Here is a 21,949-nt window from a genome sequence, read left to right as displayed (position 1 = left end):
AGTACGGTACGGTACCTTGCTCTTAAGTTCATGCTTTGGCTCATTTTTTTAGTACAGTAAGGGACCAATCACTCGGTACACCTCGGTACCGTATCAAATGTTCTGTACCTGAACCTGATTAGGGAATACATGCACCCTTACACAGTGATGGGACTAACAGCGTTACTAATGCTGTTACTTTTTTTTAGTAACGAGTAATCTAACTAATTTCTTTTACTGTCAGAATAACGCTGTTACCATTTTCGACCTCCCGTTACCTAAAAATATATCACCGTAATCATCATAACTTATCATCATCATAACTAATCTGCAGCGCAGTGAGAGTGTTGCAGAGTGACAAGGGAGGGGGTGAGATAACCACATAAGCAATGACGATTGGCTAAGGTTTATTAAAATTGTGTCTTCAGCCAATCAGAGAACTTGAGTGGGCGGGTGTTTACACTATATAAACAATGAGGATTGGCTAAGGTTTAGCAAAATTGTGTCTTCAGCCAATCAGAGTACTTGGGTGGGTGGGTGTTTCGACTGTATAAAGCAATGAAGATTGGCTAACGTTTAGTAAAATTGTGTCTTCAGCCAATCAGAGAACTTGAATGGGCGGGTGTTTCGACCATATAAGCAATGAGGATTGGCTAAGATTTAGTAAAATTGCATCTTCAGCCAATCAGAGAACTTGGCTGAGCGGGTGTTTAGAGTACGTCCAAAGTTAAGTGTGATACAGCATAGCGAGAGATGGCGAGTGAGGAGGACTCTAGTGAAAAGACAGCGTGGAAGTACGGACACTACTTTAACCTCGTTGATATCAACGGTAAAATAAACATTATGTCCCGAAAAAAAACTTTGTCCAAGTCTTTTGTGAGCAACTCAAACCCACAGAAACACCTCGACTGCAATAAATGCAAACCTCTGTCATGGTACCCGCAATAGTTACTTTTACTGGTAACTAGTTATGTTTGTAGTGGAGTAACTCAGTTACTTTTTTTGAGAAGTAACTAGTAACTATAACTAATTACTTTTTTAAAGTAACATGCCCTACACTGCCCTTACACCCATAGAGATCACACAATAGTGTTTTTGTAGCTTTACAATTAAAGTTGTACATGCAGAAAACAATTCTAAAATCACATAAATGAGGAACGAAACGGATAAATGAATGTTGCCCATCATCCACAATGCTTATGTGAGACATGAACAAACACACCTCTAATTCTGGGCATTCTAAAGATATACAAACAGCAAGACAGCAAGAAAGGGTTCATTTGCGAGCTGCATATGAAACACATTGTTATTATTATTCTTATGAACATTGTTATATCCAAGAACTACATTACTGCCATAGTGACATCTGGCTATTAGCAGGCTAGCGACTAGCTTGAGCACACACTGGCTCCCAATGCCTCAGGCCACTAGCCAAAGGTAACGCTACATATTGGAGTTTTTGCCTTTCTTGGCCCAATAGGTGTGTCCATCATATGCATTCATTAGCTGCCTCTTTTTTTTTTACCTGTTTTGATATCTTTACAGCACACAGAGAAAACAAAGACATGTGTTCATGTCTCACAGAAGGGTTGTGGATGAAAATGACTTCATGACTGTGATTTGCTATGTGGTCATGACATCTACGATGGGATGTCATGGAGCAATGATTCATTGATTGTTTATTGATTGATGACTTGAAGGTGATGATGGTGATGAAGATGGATTCAAGTACCAAAACAGAACAAGAATTTCTTTCCAAAAAAAAAAAAAAAGGAACAGATGAATTGCGGGTACGGAGTGAAGGTGACGTTTCAGGCAGCTCACTTCTCGGTGCGTTGACCTCGGCGCATGGTCTGCTATCTTGGTGTCTTTTGTGGTCTCTGAAGGGTCCTTCTTTGGCGAGGCCTTGGCATCCTCCTTTGGAGACTTAGACGTGACTTTTGTCTTCTCCTGGCTCTGCGTCTGTTTGCGTACCTGTGACGTACCTGCGGGTTTAGACTGGGTGGGTGCTGTTTTTGAAGAGGTGGGAGAAGTCTTGGCGTTATTGGGTGCTCCTTTAGGGGTGGATGAAACCTTAACCTGAGCAGCGGGCTGAGCAGATGCCTTTGTCGGAGTCTGCCCTTTAGCCGGGTTCTGCCCTTTAGTTTGGTTAGCGGGACCCTTACTTAGAGCAGGACCTTTATTCTGAGATTGGCCCTTACTCTGCGCTGGGGGTGGCGTTGCACCCTTGCTTTGAGAACCTGAAACCTTGGCTTGAGGAGCAGGCTGGGAAGAAGCCTTAGTTGGATGGGAAGCTTGGTTGATCCCCTTGGCTTGAGAGGAAGTTTCAGCCTGTTTCATAGGAGAGGCGGGGCCACTTACTTGGGGACCCGGTGGTTTCTGTTGATGCTGAGAGCCCGGGGGCCTCGGTCCTGACCGCGGATCGGCACCTTTCTGTTGATTGGACGTCGCAGGTGACCTGGGGGAAGCCACGGGCTGTGTGCCGGGGTCCGGAATATCTCCCAAACTTCCAGAGAGAGCCCTCTGTGTCTGGCAGTTCAAGCACAACCATTCTTTATTCTACAAAGACAAAGACAACAGAAATTAGGGATATTGTCGGAAAGAACGAGCATTGAGAAGACTTCATGGTTCGACAAAACGAAGCATTTTCAAACCCAGAGAAAAAGTGCTGAATCCAAATGAAAACATCTGTCATTACAGACCAGGGGGGGCGTGAGAGCCATTACACCTGCTATGGAGTGCGCAGCATCTGCCTTCTGCAAGGGAACTGTTTGTCCTTCATAGTTATTTGCTCCATCCGAGCGCTATATTGGGATGTAAATACAAATACTGGTCTTACCAAGGCGTGGATTAGATATCAGGTCAATGCGGCACATGGATGAGGCAGCTCAATGAAAGGAGACGCTTCCATTTCAGGGTTATGAAAGATGAAATGAGAGGCGGCGGCACCATGTTGGTGTTTCTAAAACCATCATCTTTGCCTCCGGTCTGAAGAGGCAGTGTGTCAAGACTTGCATAACAACACAACACAAACCCGGTGACCGTTTACATGATGAATGTGCATCTGATTAGAAAGAGGGTGGATGACTCTTAAGCCCTGTGCACACAGAAACCTTCTAGACCAGGGGTCTTAAACATGCGGCCCGCATGTGGCCCGCAGTTTGAAGCCCCCGCCTTGATATGAAAGTTTAATGTTAGTGCGGCCCGCGCAAGTTTGATATGGATGCTGTATGGTATCATGTACCCAGAAAAAATTATTACGTTTGATTAATGTTCATGTTAAAGGTTAAATAACTGTTAATAGTTATCCTCCCTATCCGTGTGGAAGTGGTGAGTTTTTGGCTTTTTAAGTTTAAAAGAAATAACTTGAAGGCTACCGTTTAGGTCGCTAGCTCTCTAGTTTGCGAGTTAGCATGTGTCTCAAGACCCTGCAGTTGCGCAATATGTTGTAAATAAAAAGAGTATAAATGTGACTATAGTCGTGTTTTGTCATGTCTACAGGGCTCTAATAATGCTTTGTTCATTTTAATCTGAAAAAAATAATTTGTCTACCCACCAACTATATGTGGTTTCTTAAGTTTTTATTATTTGCCTTTTTATTATTATTATTATTATTATATTTATTTATTTATTACTGATTGATTGATTTTCTTTATTCTTGATTTGTTTATTTATTTTTCATCTTATTTTGTGTAGAAAAATAAAAAGTACGATATTTGAGAACAGTGGAATGTTTTATCAGAACTTTTCTTGTAGAAAATTGGAACCAAAGCAAAGTTGTTTTTAATAAATGCGTTTTTTGGGTTTTTTTTTTGAAAACCTGATGCGGCCCAGTCTCACCCAGACCCGAGCTCCAGTGGCCCCCAAGTACATTGAGTTTGAGACCCCTGTTCTAGCCTTTTTTGGGGGGGTTGGTCTGGGGGGGGCATCCAAGTCAAATGTTTTTTTGATGAGTTTATGCTGCAGATAGCCTAGCAACGCTCTGACAACTAAAAGAGCATGCACCTGAACTAAATATGTGAGTGACTCAAACTAAAAGCAGGTGCGTAAAGCAGGAAGACAAAACAGGGCACAGCGGGAAGTACATACAAAATAAGAGCATCACAACAGGAAGTAAAGCATAAGAAGGGAGTTTGTGTGTGGATGAAAGGTTGAGGTAACCTTTCCATGTGGATAGCTCCTTCATGGCTGACAGGAGGGTTCACACGCCCAGGTGATGCACAGAGTGAACCCTCCTGTATGGTACAGAGAAAACACACATGCACATGTCAATATATCCAGTATATCTTTATGTTTACCATATAATTTATTAATTATGGCGACAGGCCTAAAGATAACCCTTCCCACAGTGTGTGGATGGAGCCAACGGCATGCCAAACAGACAGACTTGCTTTGTTTTCCCCGCTCTCAAGTGCTCTACTGAGAAGCTATATATAAACAGGTGAGCCACTCTTAGAAGTGGCCATCTGCGCTGGTACTTTCACACATTAAAAGTCAGCAAATGCTGCCTTTATCAGTCAGAAATTGCTCTTTTCCTCTTTATTATCACACATGTAAATATTCTGGGTCATTTACATATAGTATTGTACAGTACATTATGTACTGCAGTAATACATACAGTACACACACAGGTTCCAATTCCTCCAGACTATGAAAGTGGCGTCCATTTCATGAAAAAGATTGGACACAAACGCACGGTCTAGTGCAGCCAAAACTCTGCTTTTTGCTCCTGAATCAGCACAACATCACCACCCCGAGTAATGCGAAGAGATGAGCAAAGCCTGGAGCTGAGGGTAGTAAATTATTTATACTGTATGGAGTGCTTCAGCTTCCCACCTCCTCCCACACTGGCTGCAGAACATCAAGATGGTACATTGGAGGAGTTGTTCCCGCATCAAACACTCACAGCAGAACAAACAAATTAGACATTCGACTACGTACTTTACTTACAAAACATATTCATTAAAAACCTCCAGTGTTGTCAAGTCATCAAACTAGGGCTGGGCGATATATATAATTTTCTACCGCTTTTTCCTCACGAGAGTCGCGGGGGTGCTGGAGCCTATCCCAGCTGTCTTCGGGCGAGAGGCGGGGTACACCCTGGACTGATCGCCAGCCAATCACAGGGCACATATAGACAAACAACCATTCACACTCACATTCATACCTATGGACAATTTGGAGTGGCCAATTAACCTAGCATGTTTTTGGAATGTGGGAGGAAACCGGAGTACCCGGAGAAAACCCACGCATGCACAGGGAGAACATGCAAACTCCACACAGAGATGCCCGAGGGTGGAATTGAACCCTGGCTGTGAGGTCTGCGCGCTAACCACTCGACCGCCGTGCCGCCCGGGAACCTTGGTTAACGTCCTTAATTCCTTCCAGAGGGTACGACTCTAACCAAAACAGATGCTAAACAACTCCATTCTTTTTCATATCCCCGTATATTTAGGGTGAATATCCATATAGCATATATAGCCCCATGTTTTTTCCACAAAGTCAAATATGTGTGCAAAGTTATATGAAAATGGACAATAGCCACTGAAATAAAATAGTATATTATCTTTAAATAAATATAGAAAAAGTTCATTATAATATTGAATCTTCAGTGCAAATCAGGCTGCACTTACGCTAGTCTCTCTGTAGCAGTGTTAGCGCCGTTAGCGCTTCCATCTCACATCATGACCACAGACGGTAAACACAGTTGATACCGCCCCTTACACAGCAAAATTTATACTACTTTATACTATGCAGCCTCTCCTCCTCTGTATCTCCACGGGGATCTTTGGTCGCTCGGCATAGCGAAGGGGTGCTCAAAGCTAACAGCCGCTCCCGAGTGTAAACAATGGAGCAAGAGGCAAGCCATAAACATAATAATAAGATGAACATCCATAGCTGCATATTTGCTTAATGGGTCGCTGTGGCACCAAAAACAATAAGAAAGTACGAATAAAGAACTATTTAACACTCGAAACGCTACAGAAGATACAGAGCTGCTGTAACTAGCCTCCACTTGGGCGGCGCCATCTTGAAACATGACACCTCCGCATTAAATCCATATGAACCATATGCTTGTTTTTCATATCCCTGCTTAAAGTAAATATTAATATTTAAAAAATATTCATATATCGCACAGCAATACCTCAGACTAAAGTCAGAGTCAAGTCCCAAGTCATTGCTGTCAAAGTCCACGTTTTAGGCTTTAAAAATTGGGCTTGTCGTGCACCACAGTGGTTCGGATTCACAAGTTCTGTGTATTGACGTTTTGTGAGGTCACGTGTGCAGGCGTGAAGCGTAGTAAGATAAACAACCTCAAGAAATGGCCGACATGAATCACTCTACTCACCTAACTGTGCTAACCACGTGGCTTTGTGTGTTTCTTCACGTGTGCTTACCGTCTGGTGTGTATGTGTGTGTGTGTAGACTGGGAGCCTGTTGGTGAGATGATCTCGTTAGTGAATTGGTAACCTCATTAAATGGCAGGAGGTTAACTTGTGTGCCGAGTAGAGAGTGTACTTAAAGTGGAAGTCAGATGCAGCTGACGAGACTAAACGCTAATCTCGCCATTATATTTGGAGCCTGGGGTGACCCCACGCTCAAATCATCATACAAGAGACCGACTGATTAGCTGGCCCGGCCGATTACCACGTACCATCTCTGTGCTGCTTCCCGCCCGAGTAGCTGGCTCCTCCCCCCCCCACAAACACACCAACAAACAGTCCAGATATCAGATATAATGATATATATTACTGATATGCTAGCATGTTGGCGATGCTACACAGTCAGGCGATCGGGAAGACCTGGATTCGATTCTCTGATTGGAGTTTGCATGTTCTCCCCGTGTGTGCGTGGGTTTTCTCCGGGTACTCCGGTTTCCTCCCATATTCCCAAAACATGCTAGGTTAATTAGCGACTCCAAATTGTCCATAGGTAAAATGTGAGTGTGAATGGTTGTTTGTCTATATGTGCCCTGTGATTGGCTGGCCACCGGTCCAGGGTGTACCCCGCTTCTCACCCCAAGACAATTGGGATAGGCTCCAGCATACCTACAACCCTAGTTTGGATAAGCGGTATAAAAAATGGATGGATGGAATGAATATCAGATATCAGCGGACATATCCAAATACTGGCTTTTTTCAAGTCCTGGATATTGGTATACATGAGACTCAGAAATGCCATATCAGTCAAGCTGTACTGAAAATAATACTGTAAAGAACCTCGATGGCAGCTAAAGTAAAAACACGAGGCGGGTCAGATTTCTGAAATAATAATTTGTCTGACAAATGAAAAACTGCGCAGCCATTTGAGCGTTCTACACTGTCATACAAGTTAGAAAATAAAGCATTTTCAAGGATAAAGATGGCTAAATTAACTAAATACAGACACGATGATCTACATTGGCCACTAGGTGTCAGTAAGTGTTTAAAATAATAATAAAAAGTGAATGGATGGATGTGGAAATGGCTTCCTGGAAGAAGTAATTACCCTCAGAGTTTTTTCTATGGGAAAGACTGCCTCAGTTTTATATGTTGCTGTTTTTGTCGGCCCTTCTGGAACAAATTAATGACGGGAAAATGAGGTAGCAGTGTATTCTAATTCCCTCCCAGGTTCTAATACAGTCCAATATATTGTCTGCTGCGTATTGTGAGGCTTGTCATACGCCATGCTATCGACAATACAGCGTATATCCACAAAATGAGCTTAAGTGCTGAAGGCAGATGATGGCCAAGCCTCATTTTAGCATCTGAATTGAGAAAAAAAAACGAAAAAAAAGAACAGCATGTGTTTTGTGGAGGTAATGGCAAATCAGATCGGGACTTTATGAAAATCCAGTTGACAAAGCAGAAGGTGGTGGCTGGGAAGGGGAAACGGAACACCACCCAAGCAGGCCCTGTGTTGGCTCCGTGCAGCCGGATGAACTGCCCTTTGGCTAGGAAAATAATGAGCCTTGCAACGCTGCAGGTAACCACCGGGAAAAGGTCAGCCAGTCCCATCCCGTTCTCACAGATTGATCCCAGCTCTCAACGGACGTCGCTTGGAGACACCGCAGGCGTGAGAAGCGGCGTACGCATGTTTGGCATGTGTGCTACCAGAGGCCACGCGTGTACAGTCGTTGTCGCCCATGTCGGGTGCGCTTGGAGCAGGTACACCTTCCTTATTGGCCCCATCCATCCTCATGTCGACTCTAACCCTTATCCAAACCCTCTTCCATAGACACCCCTGCCGTATCTGCTCGTCTTCGTCCGTTTAGCTATTTCAGGCCAAGGAAGGAAGGCCAAGGCTTCCCAATCAGAAGACAAGGATGAAGAGTCTTGAACCAGTCATGATGTCTTATACATATCACTATATTGACACTTACTATGGTACCCATTATGTCACTGTATGGTCATATGACCTCGTACTTCGGTACGTGACAAAAATAAAATAAAACTAAAAAAAATGTTTTTAAACTATATCAGGAAAGCAGGAAGTGAACAAATGTAACAGTTACATGTGGAACTCATTCATTCATTCATTTTCTACCGCTTTTTCTTCACAAGGGTCGCAGGGGTGCTGGAGCCTATCCCAGCTGTCTATGGGCGAGAGGCGGGGTACACCCTGGACTGGTCGCCAGCCAATCACAGGGCACATATAGACAAACAACCATTCACACTCACATTCATACCTATGGACAATTTGGAGTCGCCAATTAACCTAGCATGTTTTTGGAATGTGGTAGGAAACCGGAGTACCCGGAGAAAACCCACGCATGCACGGGGAGAACATGCAAACTCCACACAGAGATGGCCGAGGGTGGAATTGAACCCTGGTCTCCTCGCTGTGCCGCCACATGTGGAACTGTGAACTGATTAAGTGATGCATTCAATTGTAATCTGATGCATGTTCAAATGAAATAAAACCATTACCATTACCATTACCTTGAAGATGGGAGGATGGTGGTCAGGCTCTGGCTACTCCTTGGTACCATGGCTAGCCCGAGGCTGTGTTGGACTATATTTCTTTCAGGAGTGCATGCATTGTCGTACGCACTCCGTGACCTACTGAATGTCACCAATACGGCACATGAACTGTTGCACTCTGAACACATACTCAATAAAATAATAACCAATTCAAAGCAAACCAGGCTTTCAAAGCAATCCCATAAACATAGACAGCAAATAAAGGCAAACCACAAGCTGCACAGCAGACATGAATCTATAGGCTGTGTCTTAAAAGGGGGGCTACACTGCATATAAAAAAACAGCATGTAACTCCTAGGTGGCATCGCTTGTAGGCTTTTGAGAGCATGAATCATAGACCCACAGAAGCCTGCTTGGCAAGGGAGCCTGCCAACGTCTTTTTACGCATTTCACCCATGGAGGGAGCCAGAGAGTGCAGAATTCCATGAGGGGATGTGGAGCCCTGTGGGAGCCCTCACACACACACACACACACACACATAATAACATGAAAGCACAGAGAACAAACAAATGAGCAGGAGCCTGAGCCAGATTCCAGCAACCTAACCTGCTAAATATTGCACTTGGGGACCTGATGTATTCCTGAACAATTCACACCTGCTTGGCCCACCTTGCTGCTACAGTATATGCATCTAGCACACTAGTGTACTGTATGTACTGGAGTATAGCCATACATACACTAGCCTACACTGTCTATGCAAGCACATACTGTACATTCACACAGCCTCAGCCTTGCTCTCCTACTGTCAATCAACCACAGCAACACCAGCCCCCGTGCGGGCTCTCTTCCAGTAGCGAGACAGCAAACTGTGAGCAAGAAATGTCAGACGGCAATAAACGCATTTGCATAGCTAAGGAGGATATAGCATTGACAAACTACGCTGGGGGGGCAGCAGGCAGCAGAAAACACAAATGATCCGAAGCAAAAACGTACAAGTCATCAAACGAACGCAATGGGGAAATGCTGCAAATTATAAATGCAAATGCTGTAATCACAGAAACGCTGCACGGTTTAAAAAAAAAATGTAAATGCCAACAGCACGCATGAAGAGAAATAACGCAACTTTGCGCAGTTAGCCATGCTCCCAGGAAGTAACTTCAGACTTCTTAGTTAATATTTGACAATAGTTTTGACAAATTTTACTTAAATTTAAGGACAAGGAAATTTACCTTTTCATTCTACCAACCTTCCTCTGGATATCCTGCTCAGGTCTTTAAATTAAACACAGATATACCTCCATCACACCTGCCACCCTTGCTAGCCTGGCTAACTTCCTGCTAGCCTGGCTGACCTCTTGCTAGCCCAGCTGACCTCCTGCTAGCCTGGCTGATTTCCTGCTAGAATGGCTGACTTCATGTTAACCTAGCTGACTTTGTGTTAGCTTAGGTGACTTCCTGCTAGCCTGGCTGACTTCCTTTTACACTAGCTAACTTCCTGCTAGCCTGGCTGACCTCTTGCTAGCCCAGCTGACCTCCTGCAAGCCTGGCTGACTTCATGTTAACCTAGCTGACTTTGTGTTAGCTTAGGTGACTTCCTGCTAGCCTGGCTGACTTCCTGCTAGCCTGGCTGACTTCATGTTAACCTAGCTGACTTTGTGTTAGCTTAGGTGACTTCCTGCTAGCCTGGCTGACTTCTTGTTAGCCTAGCTGACCTCCTGCTAGCCTGGCTGACTTCCTTTTACACTAGCTAACTTCCTGCTAGCCTGGCTGACTTCATGTTAACCTAGCTGACTTCATGTTAGCTTAGGTGACTTCCTGCTAGCCTGGCTGACTTCATGTTAGCCTAGCTGACTTCATGTTAGGTTAGGTGACTTCCTGCTAGCCCGGTTGACTTCATGTTAGCCTAGCTGATTTCGAATTAGCTTAGGTGACTTACTGCTAGCCTGGCTGACTTCTTGCTAGCCTGGCTGACTTCCTTTTACACTAGCTAACTTCCTGCTAGCCTGGCTCACTTCCTGCTAGCCAAGCGGACTTCATGTTAGCCTACCTGATTTCATGTTAGCCTAGCTGACATCGTATTAGCTTAGGTGACTTCCCGCTAGCCTGTCTGACTTCCTTTTACCCTAGCTAACTTCCTGTTAGCCTGGCTAACATGTGTTTTCAGCAGTTGTTTGTGATCCTGCGGCATTTCTGTGATTCCAGATGTTTGTGTGTTTTTGTTTAAGGATGATTTCTGTGTTTGGACGTTGTAGCGTGTTTGTGCAGGTCAACCAAGGTGAGAAATTGTGGGTGGCGTGCACGAGTGCTGGCTAAAGTTTGACATTTAAAGCACGAGCTATAATATGTGTGGGGTTAGCAGAAGGCCGCATGAGAGATGCCCTCATAATGTGACATTTGGAGAGCCAACCCTGCCAACAAGGTCAGACAAAAAGGTGTTATTTATCTCCAGACGTCCTGCAAAGAAATCGTAGGAGATGAATGAGGAGGTAAATATGGAGAGAAGGTGAGGAGAGCAGAAGGTGAGTGCCAACTACCTCATGGGCTTGGGCACACTTCCATGGTAGGTGAGCCTGGCATCAGCTTTGGGCGAGTGATGGAATATGTTCGACTCAACCCGGAGAATAATAACAATAATAATAACAAGATGCAAGGCCGCTGCAGACAAGTAGCCTTTGAGCAAATGCGGCTTTGGATTGTGAGTTGAATGCGGTGACGTTTCCATGGTGATGTAGCGCAATGGCGTGTATGCAAGGTGAAATGCATGTGGCGGTGCAGCCTGAATGAACAGCCGTGTAGCGTGAGTGAGCCACGCCACGGCTGTGACGGGTCAGCAAGAGTCAGCAGGTATGTGGGTCAATCCCCTGCGACTCCTTCAATGGGGACACGTGTGCGGGCCTGTAGATTAGAGCGGAAATGAAGGATCATCCACTCAGCGAGCAGCACTCCGGCCCAGTCACTTCTACTCAGCACGCCGCCGAGCTCGCCGATTGGTAGGCATGGCCCGCTAGCGGATTGTACACTTTGATTACCATGGCCAAAAATACCTTGGACCCACCCAGACTGTTATTCTACGCTGATAAGATTCCCTTCTTATTCCTGGTAGCAGCAACGATGCCATCTATGTCATATGGCTTTTATTTTACTTACCAACATGTACACATTTCTAGTACTCCTCATGCAATTTGATCATGGAAGCTGTCATCATAATCATCAAACATATCCAAACTCTCCCACTGATGCCACCATCATGCTACCTTCCCAAACCTCAGTCAGCTACTGTTAGCATGGTTAGCATATGTTAGCATTGCAGTGCATCGCCTCTCCCACAGCCATGATGAACATGTCATTGTAATTCTCAAACACACTGGAAGTGCTTTCTGAAGGTTGGCACTCGCCCGCGTCTCCCCCAGGAGTCCCTTCCAAAGCCAGATGGCTGACGGCGTCATGCATCCAAGCCCGCCGCGCGCAGCCTGGCTGCTCCCGAAGCGACGATATTACACCAGCACCCATTCAAACACCCACCCTGTCCTCGTCAGCTGCTTCAGCGCTTGGACATCCTTGGTGATGCTAGCACGCATGTTGCTGTGCAGTGGAGGCGGACATGCTGTCACGGTTTACATCGAATAAAACATCGGTGGGCTCGTCAAACGGCTGTACGTCTCCAAATATGATGCCTCGCTTCCGAGTCCCTTATTCCAAGTGGGCGTGGGCAGGTTGGCGCTAGCTTGACCACGGTATGTGTTCAGTTTTTTCTTCTTCTATGGTTTGGCGCCAGGCTGCACGGTGGTCAAGTGGTTAGCGCATAGACCTCCCGAGTTCAATCCCACTATCTTTGCATGTTCTCCCTGTGCATGCGTGGGTTTTTTTTCCGGGTACTCCGGTTTCCTCCCACATTCCAAAAACATGCTAGGTTAATTGACGACTCCAAATTGTCACAATTATGAATGTGAGTGTGAATGGTTGTTTGTCTATATGTGCCCTGTGATTGGCTGGCGACCAGTCCAGGGTGTACCCCGCCTCTCGCCCGAAGACAGTGGGATAGGCTCCAGCACCCCTGCGACCCTCGTGAGGATTAGTGGTAGAAAATGGATGGATGGATGGGTGTGGCGGACAAGTGGTTAGGACGCAGGCCTCACAGCTAGGAGACCCGAGTTCAATACCACACTGGACCATTTCTGTGTGGAGTTTGCATGTTCTCCCCGTGCATGCGTGGGTTTTCTCCGGGTACTCCAGTTTCCTCCCACGTTCCAAAAACATGCTAGGTTAATTAGCGACTCCAAATTGTCCATAGGTATGAATGTGAGTGTGAATGGTTGTTTGTCTATATGTGCCCTGTGATTGGCTGGGGACCAGTCCAGGTGTACCTTGCCTCTCGCCCGAAGACAGCTGGGATAGGCTCCAGCACCCCCGCCACCCTTGTGAGGATAAGCGGTACAAAATGAATGAATGAATGAATGTTTTGGTGCCACACGTAGGAGAGCCTTGTGTGCTACATCCTGTTCACCCAGTCCAATATCTACAACAGGGCCTCAGTGTGCTACTAGCTTGTTAGCTTCGGTCATCACAATCCAACAACAGCAATTAAAGAGAGACGGGGCGTGTTACTGGATCTGCAACTAAACCAGATGTTTTTTCCTTTGCAGACTTTGTGAAGTCCTCCAGCTCCAGTGCTTTGGCTCATTGTCCTGTTGGACGACCCAGACCTGTGACTCCACTCAAGCCTTCTGACCTCTTGAGAACTCTTGAGACTTTGCCCTATAGGCTGCACGGATGAAATAATGATGCGGCAAAGCAGCTTCCTCCGTCTTTCACAGAAGGTTTACTGTGCTTCTCTGTGTATGCTGTGTAAACATAGAGCCGATGCGACTCCAGATTTGTCTCTGGAAGGCCAAACACGAGGCTGATCCTGGAAGAACATGTTTGTTTTTGTCAAATAAAGACTCACAGAGCGGCTGTCAATTCCAGATGCACCATCTTAACTTTATTTTACGGTGTGACGTATAAACGTACCGTCTAAAGCTGACTTCTCTGTGCTCACAAAGGTCTCCTATCGGGTTCACCCATTGGACGTGGGTTCCCATGGCAACGTGTCCCATGCTACTTCCTTGTCCTCTCAACCGCTTGTGAACGGGGAATAGGCACACCAATTTACAACCATGCGATGCTGTCCGACGAGAGTACTATGTCGGGAACCTTGTTTCATTCATTCAGACATTTTATGTAATTTAGGTGACATGCGTGATGGCATCTTAAGGGTTAAATAAGACCCAGGATGGCGGTGTGTAGAATGGACGCTTGGTAAAGTAGCACGGGAATGTCCATATGGAGCTAAGATGAAAATGTACGGAAGGTGAACATGCTGGGTGCCACATCATCTCAACAGGAAACACCGCGTCTTCTTCCTGTCTCGCTGAGCCTCTATGTGCTCTTCTCGTATTCCAATGCGTCATTCCAATGAACACGTGCCGCCTCAGCCCAAATCCATGATTTACGTGGGACGCTTTAGTTTCAACAACCTCCACAGCTTGAACATATTTACCCCGTTTTGTATTAATGTCATCGCACAGCAAGGCGTACTATTCTGATGACGCGTATTTGTGTAGGTGGGGCATTAGAGTGCTGTGGGGGGGGGGTTAAGCGCTGCACTCAAGGGGATGGCTGTGCTCCCTCGACATAAATTAGAAACACTCAGCTATTAGCTCCTTCGCTAAAACTCCCCACTCCTCTATCAGTATGCTAGCCAATCGCTGCTGAAACCAACTCAATCAAGTGTCCTTCATTGCTTCATTTTCTTCCTAAACACTGCTTTATGATTATGATGTAGTATTTACTTTCCACCTGAAACCAACTTTTTAAAGCACCTCATATTTTCTTTCATAATACTTCTACCTTTCCCTTTTCTGTGCATTATAACATGAGAATGCACGTCACTGGGACACAGCTACTTTGACATAACAAAAAAAACTTTCAATGGAGTCCAAATTGGTATGAATGAGAGTGTGAATGGTTGTTTGTCTATATGTGCCCTGTGATTGGCTGGCGACCAGTCCAGGGTGTACACCGCCTCTCGCCCGAAGACTACTGGGATAGGCATACCTGTGTGACCCTAGTGAGGATAAGCGGCATTGAAAATGGATGGATGGGAATATTGGAGTGGTTAGCACGCAGGCCTCACAGCTAGGAGACCCAAGTTCAATTCCACACTGGGCCATCTCTTTGTGTCGGGTTGCATGTTCTCCCCATGCATGCGTGGGTTTTCTCCGGGTACTCCGGTTTCCTCCCACATTCCAAAAACATGCTAGGTTAATTAGCGACTCCAAATTGTCCATAGGTATGAATGTGAGTGTGAATGGTTGTTTGTCTATATGTGCCCTGTGATTGACTGGCCACCAGTCCAGGGTGTAGAAAACAGCTGGGGTCGGCTCCAGCACCCCTGCGACCCTTGAGTGAGTGACGTCTCAGCCTTGACAAATGGAGCAATGGAGAAGCTAATGAGATACTTTCTAGGCTTTCTAGGTGGAATAGGTGTGTCCCGTGATGTGCATTAATGAGCTGCCTCTTTCATCTGCTTTTCTACCTGTACAAGACAGATTCACGTCTCACATATTGTAGCACACTTTCCCTTGCCGTGGTTCCACGTTGTCCTTCTGCTACCTGGTGAGTGGAGGTGTGTCTCAGAGGCCTACACGAGGGACCTGGCCATTGGCTAATCGCCTTTTCAGAACTCATCAGCCTCAAAGCCTGCTGGCTATGCTAACGAGTTGGAGCCCTGCTCCCCATTCCCGATGTCGGAGCACTCATCCCACCCCTGCTTCTGGGGCCTCCTGTCTTACCACATCATTCACTCGCCTGATCGGTGTGCCCGCTCCCTCCTCCCTTGCAGCCCTCCAGGCGAGCAACTACTCCCTAATGCCCGCATTAGGAAGGGGGGGGTGGTTCTGAGTGTTATGCGCTGGTAGCTCGGAGGCCGCAAACACTAAAAGGCATGCAACAAAAATGTGGGTTGATATGACGGGGATGCGTGGTTGTGTGCTGATGGAAGGGTCAGGAGACCGAGAGACAAAATGAAAGAGATAAAGCTGGCTGATGGCTGACATATTACATTTAACCCTTGCTAGTCTCTCTGCGCCGCAGCTGTCGGGCAGCCGACCAGAGCGGTTAGCGAGGGGGGCCGACCGTGGCTCCGAGCCGCGGCCCCACAGCAGCAGCAGCAGCACGGCAGAAGTTACACGAGGACGCTCGGCCCGGCGAGCGCCAAACGGAAGCGCTGCCAAGGACTGAGTGGCTGCGGAGTTCAACGCCGCAAGGAAGCGCAGTGGTTCTTCATAGACCACTAGCTGGCTAACACAATAGTTTTCAACTAACTGAAATTGGATGGGGCTGCACGGGGGATGAGTGGTTAGTGTGCAGACCTCACAGCTAGGAGACCCGAGTCCAATCCCCACACTCAGCCATCTCTGTGTGGAGTTTGCATGTTCTCCCCGTGCATGCGTGGGTTTTCTCCGGGTACTCCGGTTTCCTCCCACATTCCAAAAACATGCTAGGTTAATTAGCTTCTCCAAATTGTCCATAGGTATGAATGTGAGTGTGAATGGTTGTTTGTCTATATGTGCCCTGTGATTGGCTGGCGACCAAAGACAGCCTCTCGCCCGAAGACAGCTGGGATAGGCTCCAGCACCCCCCGCGGGTACTCCAGTTTCTTCCCACGTTCCAAAAACATGCTAGGTTAATAACAAAAAAACTTTCAATGGAGTCTCCATTTTCCATAACTGGCCTATATATTAACCCAGCTACTGTGATATTGTTATTGTAGCAGCTAACACAAAGCACTATATTACTCACAACATGGGGCTGCACGGTGGGCAAGTGGTTAGAAAGCAGACCTCACAGCTAGGAGACCCGAGTTCAATCCCACCCTTGGTCGTCTCTGTGTGGAGTTTGCATGTTCTCCCCGTACATTCCAAAAACATGCTAGGTTAATTAGCGACTCCAAATTGTCCATAGGTATGAATGTGAGTGTGAATGGTTGTTTGTCTATATGTGTCCTGTGATTGGCTGGCCACTAGTCCAGGGTGTACCCCGCCTATCCACAGCAGCAGCACGGCAGAAGTTACACGAGGACGCTCGGCCGGCGAGCGCCAACGGAAGCGCTGCCAAGGATTGAGTGGCTGCGGAGTTCAACGCCGCAAGGAAGCGTAGTGGTTCTTCATAGACTCATGGGGGGGGGTTGAAAACAGGAGTCAGCTCAGGCCGTCTCAGCTTTGTTTTCTAGCATCCAATCAATATTTCCACATGTGCAGGACTTGACAGTCAAGCAGTTGGTGAGAGTGGAGTAGATATTGGAGTTGCCCCCTCATACGGTTCTTAAAGCAACACCGTATAAAGATTCAATCATCTTGCAGCGCACGTGCACGCCCACGGTGACCTCATGTGACAGGAGGAATCAAACACATCTCTCTCGCCGCTCCAGCCCGCATGAACTATTTATAATGCTGAATTATTGATGAGCAATGTTTCTCTTCTACAGCTCCATTTTTTTTAACTCATGATGTTCTATGAGTCTCCGCCTCCTCCGAATCAGAGGTTCTGTATTCTTTACAAAAGCCGTGACCCCCCCCCCCACCCCCAATGGAAACCAGAGTCTGTGTTACACGGGACATGTATAGTTCATATATAGACGCATATATATGACCAACGGGCTGCACGGTGGACGAGTGGTTAGAACGCAGACCTCGCAGCTAGGAGACCCAAGTTCAATCCCACCCTCGGGCATCTCTGTGTGGAGTTTGCATGTTCTCCCCGTACATTCCAAAAACATGCTAGGTTAATTGCCGACTCCAAATTGTCCAAATTGGTATGAATGTGAGTGTGAATGGTTGTTTGTCTATATGTGCCCTGTGATTGGCTGGCCACCAGTCCAGGGTGTACCCCGCCTCTTGCCGGAAGACAGCTGGGATAGGCTCCAGCATACCTGTGTGACCCTAGTGAGGATAAGTGGCATAGAAAATGAATGGATGGGAATATTGGATGTGATTTTGTGATTGGGCTGCACGGTGCTCAAGTGGTTAGCATGCGGGCCTCACAGCTAGGAGTTCAATTTCACATTGGGCCATCTCTGTGTGGAGTTTGCATGTTCTCCCCGTGCATGCGTGGGTTTTCTCCGGGTACTCCGGTTTCCTCCCACATTCCAAAAACATGCTAGGTTAATTAGCGACTCCAAATTGTCCATAGGTATGAATGTGAGTGTGAATGGTTGTTTGTCTATATGTGCCCTGTGATTGGCTGGTGACCAGTCCAGGGTGTACCCCGCCTCTCGCCCGAAGACAGCTGGGATAGGCTCCAGCACCCCCTGCGACCCTCGTGAGGAAAAGCGGTAGAAAATGAATGAATGAATGAATATTTGACCAAATATGCACATCTCCAACCTTGGTGTGCCCCCCACCTTGTTGTGTTAATGGAAGTAGACATGAGGACGTACTACGTAGTGGAGCAAAGACATGATGAGGAATACAATCGGTACAGTACATCCGTAGTCACAGCTGCCCCTGGTGTAGCCTGACGGGAAAAACATGGCTGCCAATTTACACCTACAAGACCTCCACTAAACATTAATTCCTGTTCAACACTGGAGTCTAGTTGGGGTGAAATGTCTTGCCCAAGGACACAACAACAGTGCCTGGGATGGAGGATCAAACTGCCAACCTTTGGGATTCTGAATGACGAGCTCTACCTCCTGAGACACTGGCGCCCGCTAGAAGGTACACCTGTTGCCTCTCAGTGGAGAATGCTGGTGTACTGTGAGGTTTTTGGAAAGGGAAAAAAAAAAACGGGCGACGGTACGCCAATTGGCATGACGAGGGAATAATACACCTCCAAGCTTTGTCACTCGCTCTGCAAAAACCCTGTTGTGACAGGCGTGGGAAGCAATTCCGCTTGTAAGACGAAGAAGAACGAAAGCAGGCTGAGACACAGAAGAGTCAAGTTTGCAGAGAAGAGGAAGAGGATTGAGGATTGTGTGAAACACGCTGTGGAAAAAAATCAACCCGGATTGAAAACTCTGCAACATCCTACCTGCCTCTCTGCTTGGAAGAGACACAAACATGTCGGATTTCCTTCTGGAAGGCAACGCGGCGAGCGCGGCTGAAACACAGCCCACGTAATAACAGACCAACATCTGTCTGAAAGTTTGCTAGATTGTCAGCCTTAGCGGCGGAGCATGAAAAGAGACGTCTGACAAAACAAAAACCATCTCTCTGTTTCCATAGCGATCGGTGAATGGCCTCAACTGATGCCAAAGAAGACATTAAAAAAAAAGCAATGCCCTGCAGAAAGCCTGTGATTATCGCCATCTTTCAGTTGGATTAGATTTGCATCATTAGCGTTTGTTATAGCCCAGCTAAAAACATACACAATACAGAATGGGTTTGATTAGCTTGAGAGCATTTAGCTTTGGCTTACATATCAGTTCAATGCCCTGAGTTGAACTCTAAAAAATATATATATAAACTAACTGAAATTGGATGGGGCTGCACGGGGGACGAGTGGTTAGCGCGCAGACCTCACAGCTAGGAGACCCGAGTTCAATCCCACCATCGGCCATCTCTGTGTGGAGTTTGCATGTTCTCCCTGTGCATGCGTGGGTTTTCTCCGGATACTCCGGTTTCCTCCCACATTCCAAAAACATGCTAGGTTAATTAGCGACTCCAAATTGTCCATAGGTATGAATGTGAGTGTGAATGGTTGTTTGTCTATATGTGCCCTGTGATTGGCTGGCCACCAGTTCAGGGTGTACCCCGCCTCTCGCCCGAAGACAGCTGGGATAGGCTCCAGCACCCCCGCGAACCTTGTGAGGAAAAGCGGTAGAAAACGAATGAATGAATGAAATTGGATGTAGCTGCACAGTGGACGAGTGGTTAGCGCGCAGACCGCACAGCTAGGAGACCCGAGTCCAATCCCACACTCGGCAATCTCTGTGTGGAGTTTGCATGTTCTCCCCGTACATGCGTGGGTTTTCCTCGGGTACTCCCACATTCCAAAAACATGCTAGGTTTATTAGCGACTCCAAATTGTCCATAGGTATGAATGTGAGTGTGAATGGTTGTTTGTCTATATGTGCCCTGTGATTGGCTGGCCACCAGTCCAGGGTGTACCCCGCCTCTCGACCGAAGACAGCTGGGATAGGCTCCAGCACCACCACCACCCCAGACCCTAGTGAGGATATGCGGTAGAAAATGAATGAATGAATGAATGAACTCAAACGTATCTTATTTTGAAAGGTACTGTTTACACAAAAGATGATCATATCCTGAACCATTATTCAGCAAACGTAGCATGACATTAGCCGTTGCAAAGGTAGGAGAGAAGGGGCCATGCGTGGCATTTGAAGGCACCTGAAGCCAAACACTCCATCCACATCAAACACACATGGCCCCCGGGGGCCGTAAAATACCATAACACACCAAATGAGCCGCTTACCTCCAGCAGGTGAGGGGTGGGGTTGAATCCGCACATGTTGCACACTTGGGAGCGGCACTGAGTGCAGGTGTTATAGTTGGCTTGCTCTGCTGTGGCTCCTACGTTGAGGGCCGCCTTGCAGAGAGGACAACAAACTTTGGGTTTGGAGGAGCTTGGAGGAGCAGCTTGCTGCTGCTGCTGCTGAGATGGGGCTCGAGATCCTTGTGGTGCAGGTTGAGGTCCTGAGGGTTTCGGTGCCCCGGGTCCGACGCCTGGTTTGGGGGCTTGCTTTGGGGGTGGTTGTTGGGCTTGAGTGGTCTCAGATATTAGAGTACTGGCTTGGTTAAGGAGAGAAGCACCAAAGCCGAATAATTTCCCAAAAGTCTGCTCGGGGGGCGGGGGCTGTCGTGAGGGAGAGCTGCCTGCGCTTCGTGTCTGGTCCTGGCGGGGGTGGAGGGGCTGGTGCGCGGGGGAGTTTCGGGACAAATCGGGCTGGGATGGGGCTTTGGCCATGCCAGGGAGAGGCACCGCCCCCGGGGGCAGCTTTGTCGCTTGCTGACCTGGGCCAGCCGGACTGGTCTGCTTGGACGGGCCGGGACCCGGCCGGGTCTGCCCTGGAGGTCGGGCCTGAGGAGGCATCTGCGTCTGAGGGGCGGGCTGAGAGGGAGCATCGGGTCTGGGTTCTGGTTTGGCAGCGTGAGAAGGAGAGTGTATCTGCTGTTGACTCTTGGAACGTGGAGTGGTCATGTCCATCCCCAGCGCTCTCTGCATCTGACAGTTCAGGCAAAGCCACTCCTGAACCTGTGAAGACATGGTTCAGTCCTTTAGTCTGTACAATGAAAAATACATGACAATCCACTAGTATCATTTCTGCTACCTTCTCTACTCTCCTGCACTCGTATGCGTATGCTAGTGGCCCCGTCTCCACCCACCCAGATTGTACCCATATTGAGTGGCAAAGGGGCTCACTCCCTTGAGACTTGTCATAATAATAATAATAATAACAATAATAATAATAATAATAATAATAATAATAATAATAATAATAATAATAATAATGATGATGATGATGATGATGATGATGATGATGATGATGATGATGATTATTATTATTATTATTATATAATATATTTTATATTATATTATATTATATATTTTTATATATAATATAGATTATATATAAAATATTATATATATAGTATATATAATATTTTTATATATAATATTATATTATTATTATTTTTTTTATTTATTTTTTTTTTTCGGGCGGCACGGCGATCTAGTGGTTAGCACGCAGACCTCACAGCTAGGAGACCAGGGTTCAATCTGTGTGGAGTTTGCATGTTCTCCCCGTGCATGCGTGGGTTTTCTCCGGGTACTCCGGTTTCCTCCCACATTCCAAAAACATGCTAGGTTAATTGGTGACTCCAAATTGTCCATAGGTATGAATGTGAGTGTGAATGGTTGTTTGTCTATATGTGCCCTGTGATTGGCTGGCCACCAGTCCAGGGTGTACCCCGCCTCTCGCCCGAAAAAGACAGCTGGGATAGGCTCCAGCACCCCCCACGACCCTCATGTGGAAAAGTGGTAGAAAATGAAATGAACACACATCTG

At 46.7% G+C, this 21,949-nt stretch overlaps 1 protein-coding gene across 3 annotated transcripts in view; it reads right to left on the bottom strand.

Moving 5' to 3' along the window:
- bsnb (bassoon (presynaptic cytomatrix protein) b) overlaps nucleotides 1-21,949 on the bottom strand; it is a 57,123-nt gene that overhangs the window by 22,765 nt on the left and 12,409 nt on the right. For 2 of the 3 annotated variants that reach the window (XM_058065449.1, XM_058065450.1), the window contains exons 3-4: nucleotides 20,357-21,136; nucleotides 1,804-2,538 (exon numbers count right to left, since the gene is read on the bottom strand). In XM_058065449.1, coding sequence (XP_057921432.1) covers nucleotides 1,804-2,538; nucleotides 20,357-21,136 — 1,515 coding nt within the window. The remainder of the gene's footprint in view (nucleotides 1-1,803; nucleotides 2,539-20,356; nucleotides 21,137-21,949) is intronic. The other variant, XM_058065451.1, reaches the window with a different exon arrangement.

This window comes from Doryrhamphus excisus, chromosome 1 (assembly GCF_030265055.1).
Source record: "Doryrhamphus excisus isolate RoL2022-K1 chromosome 1, RoL_Dexc_1.0, whole genome shotgun sequence".
Classification (NCBI taxonomy): Eukaryota; Metazoa; Chordata; class Actinopteri; order Syngnathiformes; family Syngnathidae; genus Doryrhamphus; species Doryrhamphus excisus.
The sequence above is the reverse complement of the archived record's forward strand: the minus strand, read 5'-3'. Positions and strand labels throughout refer to the sequence as shown.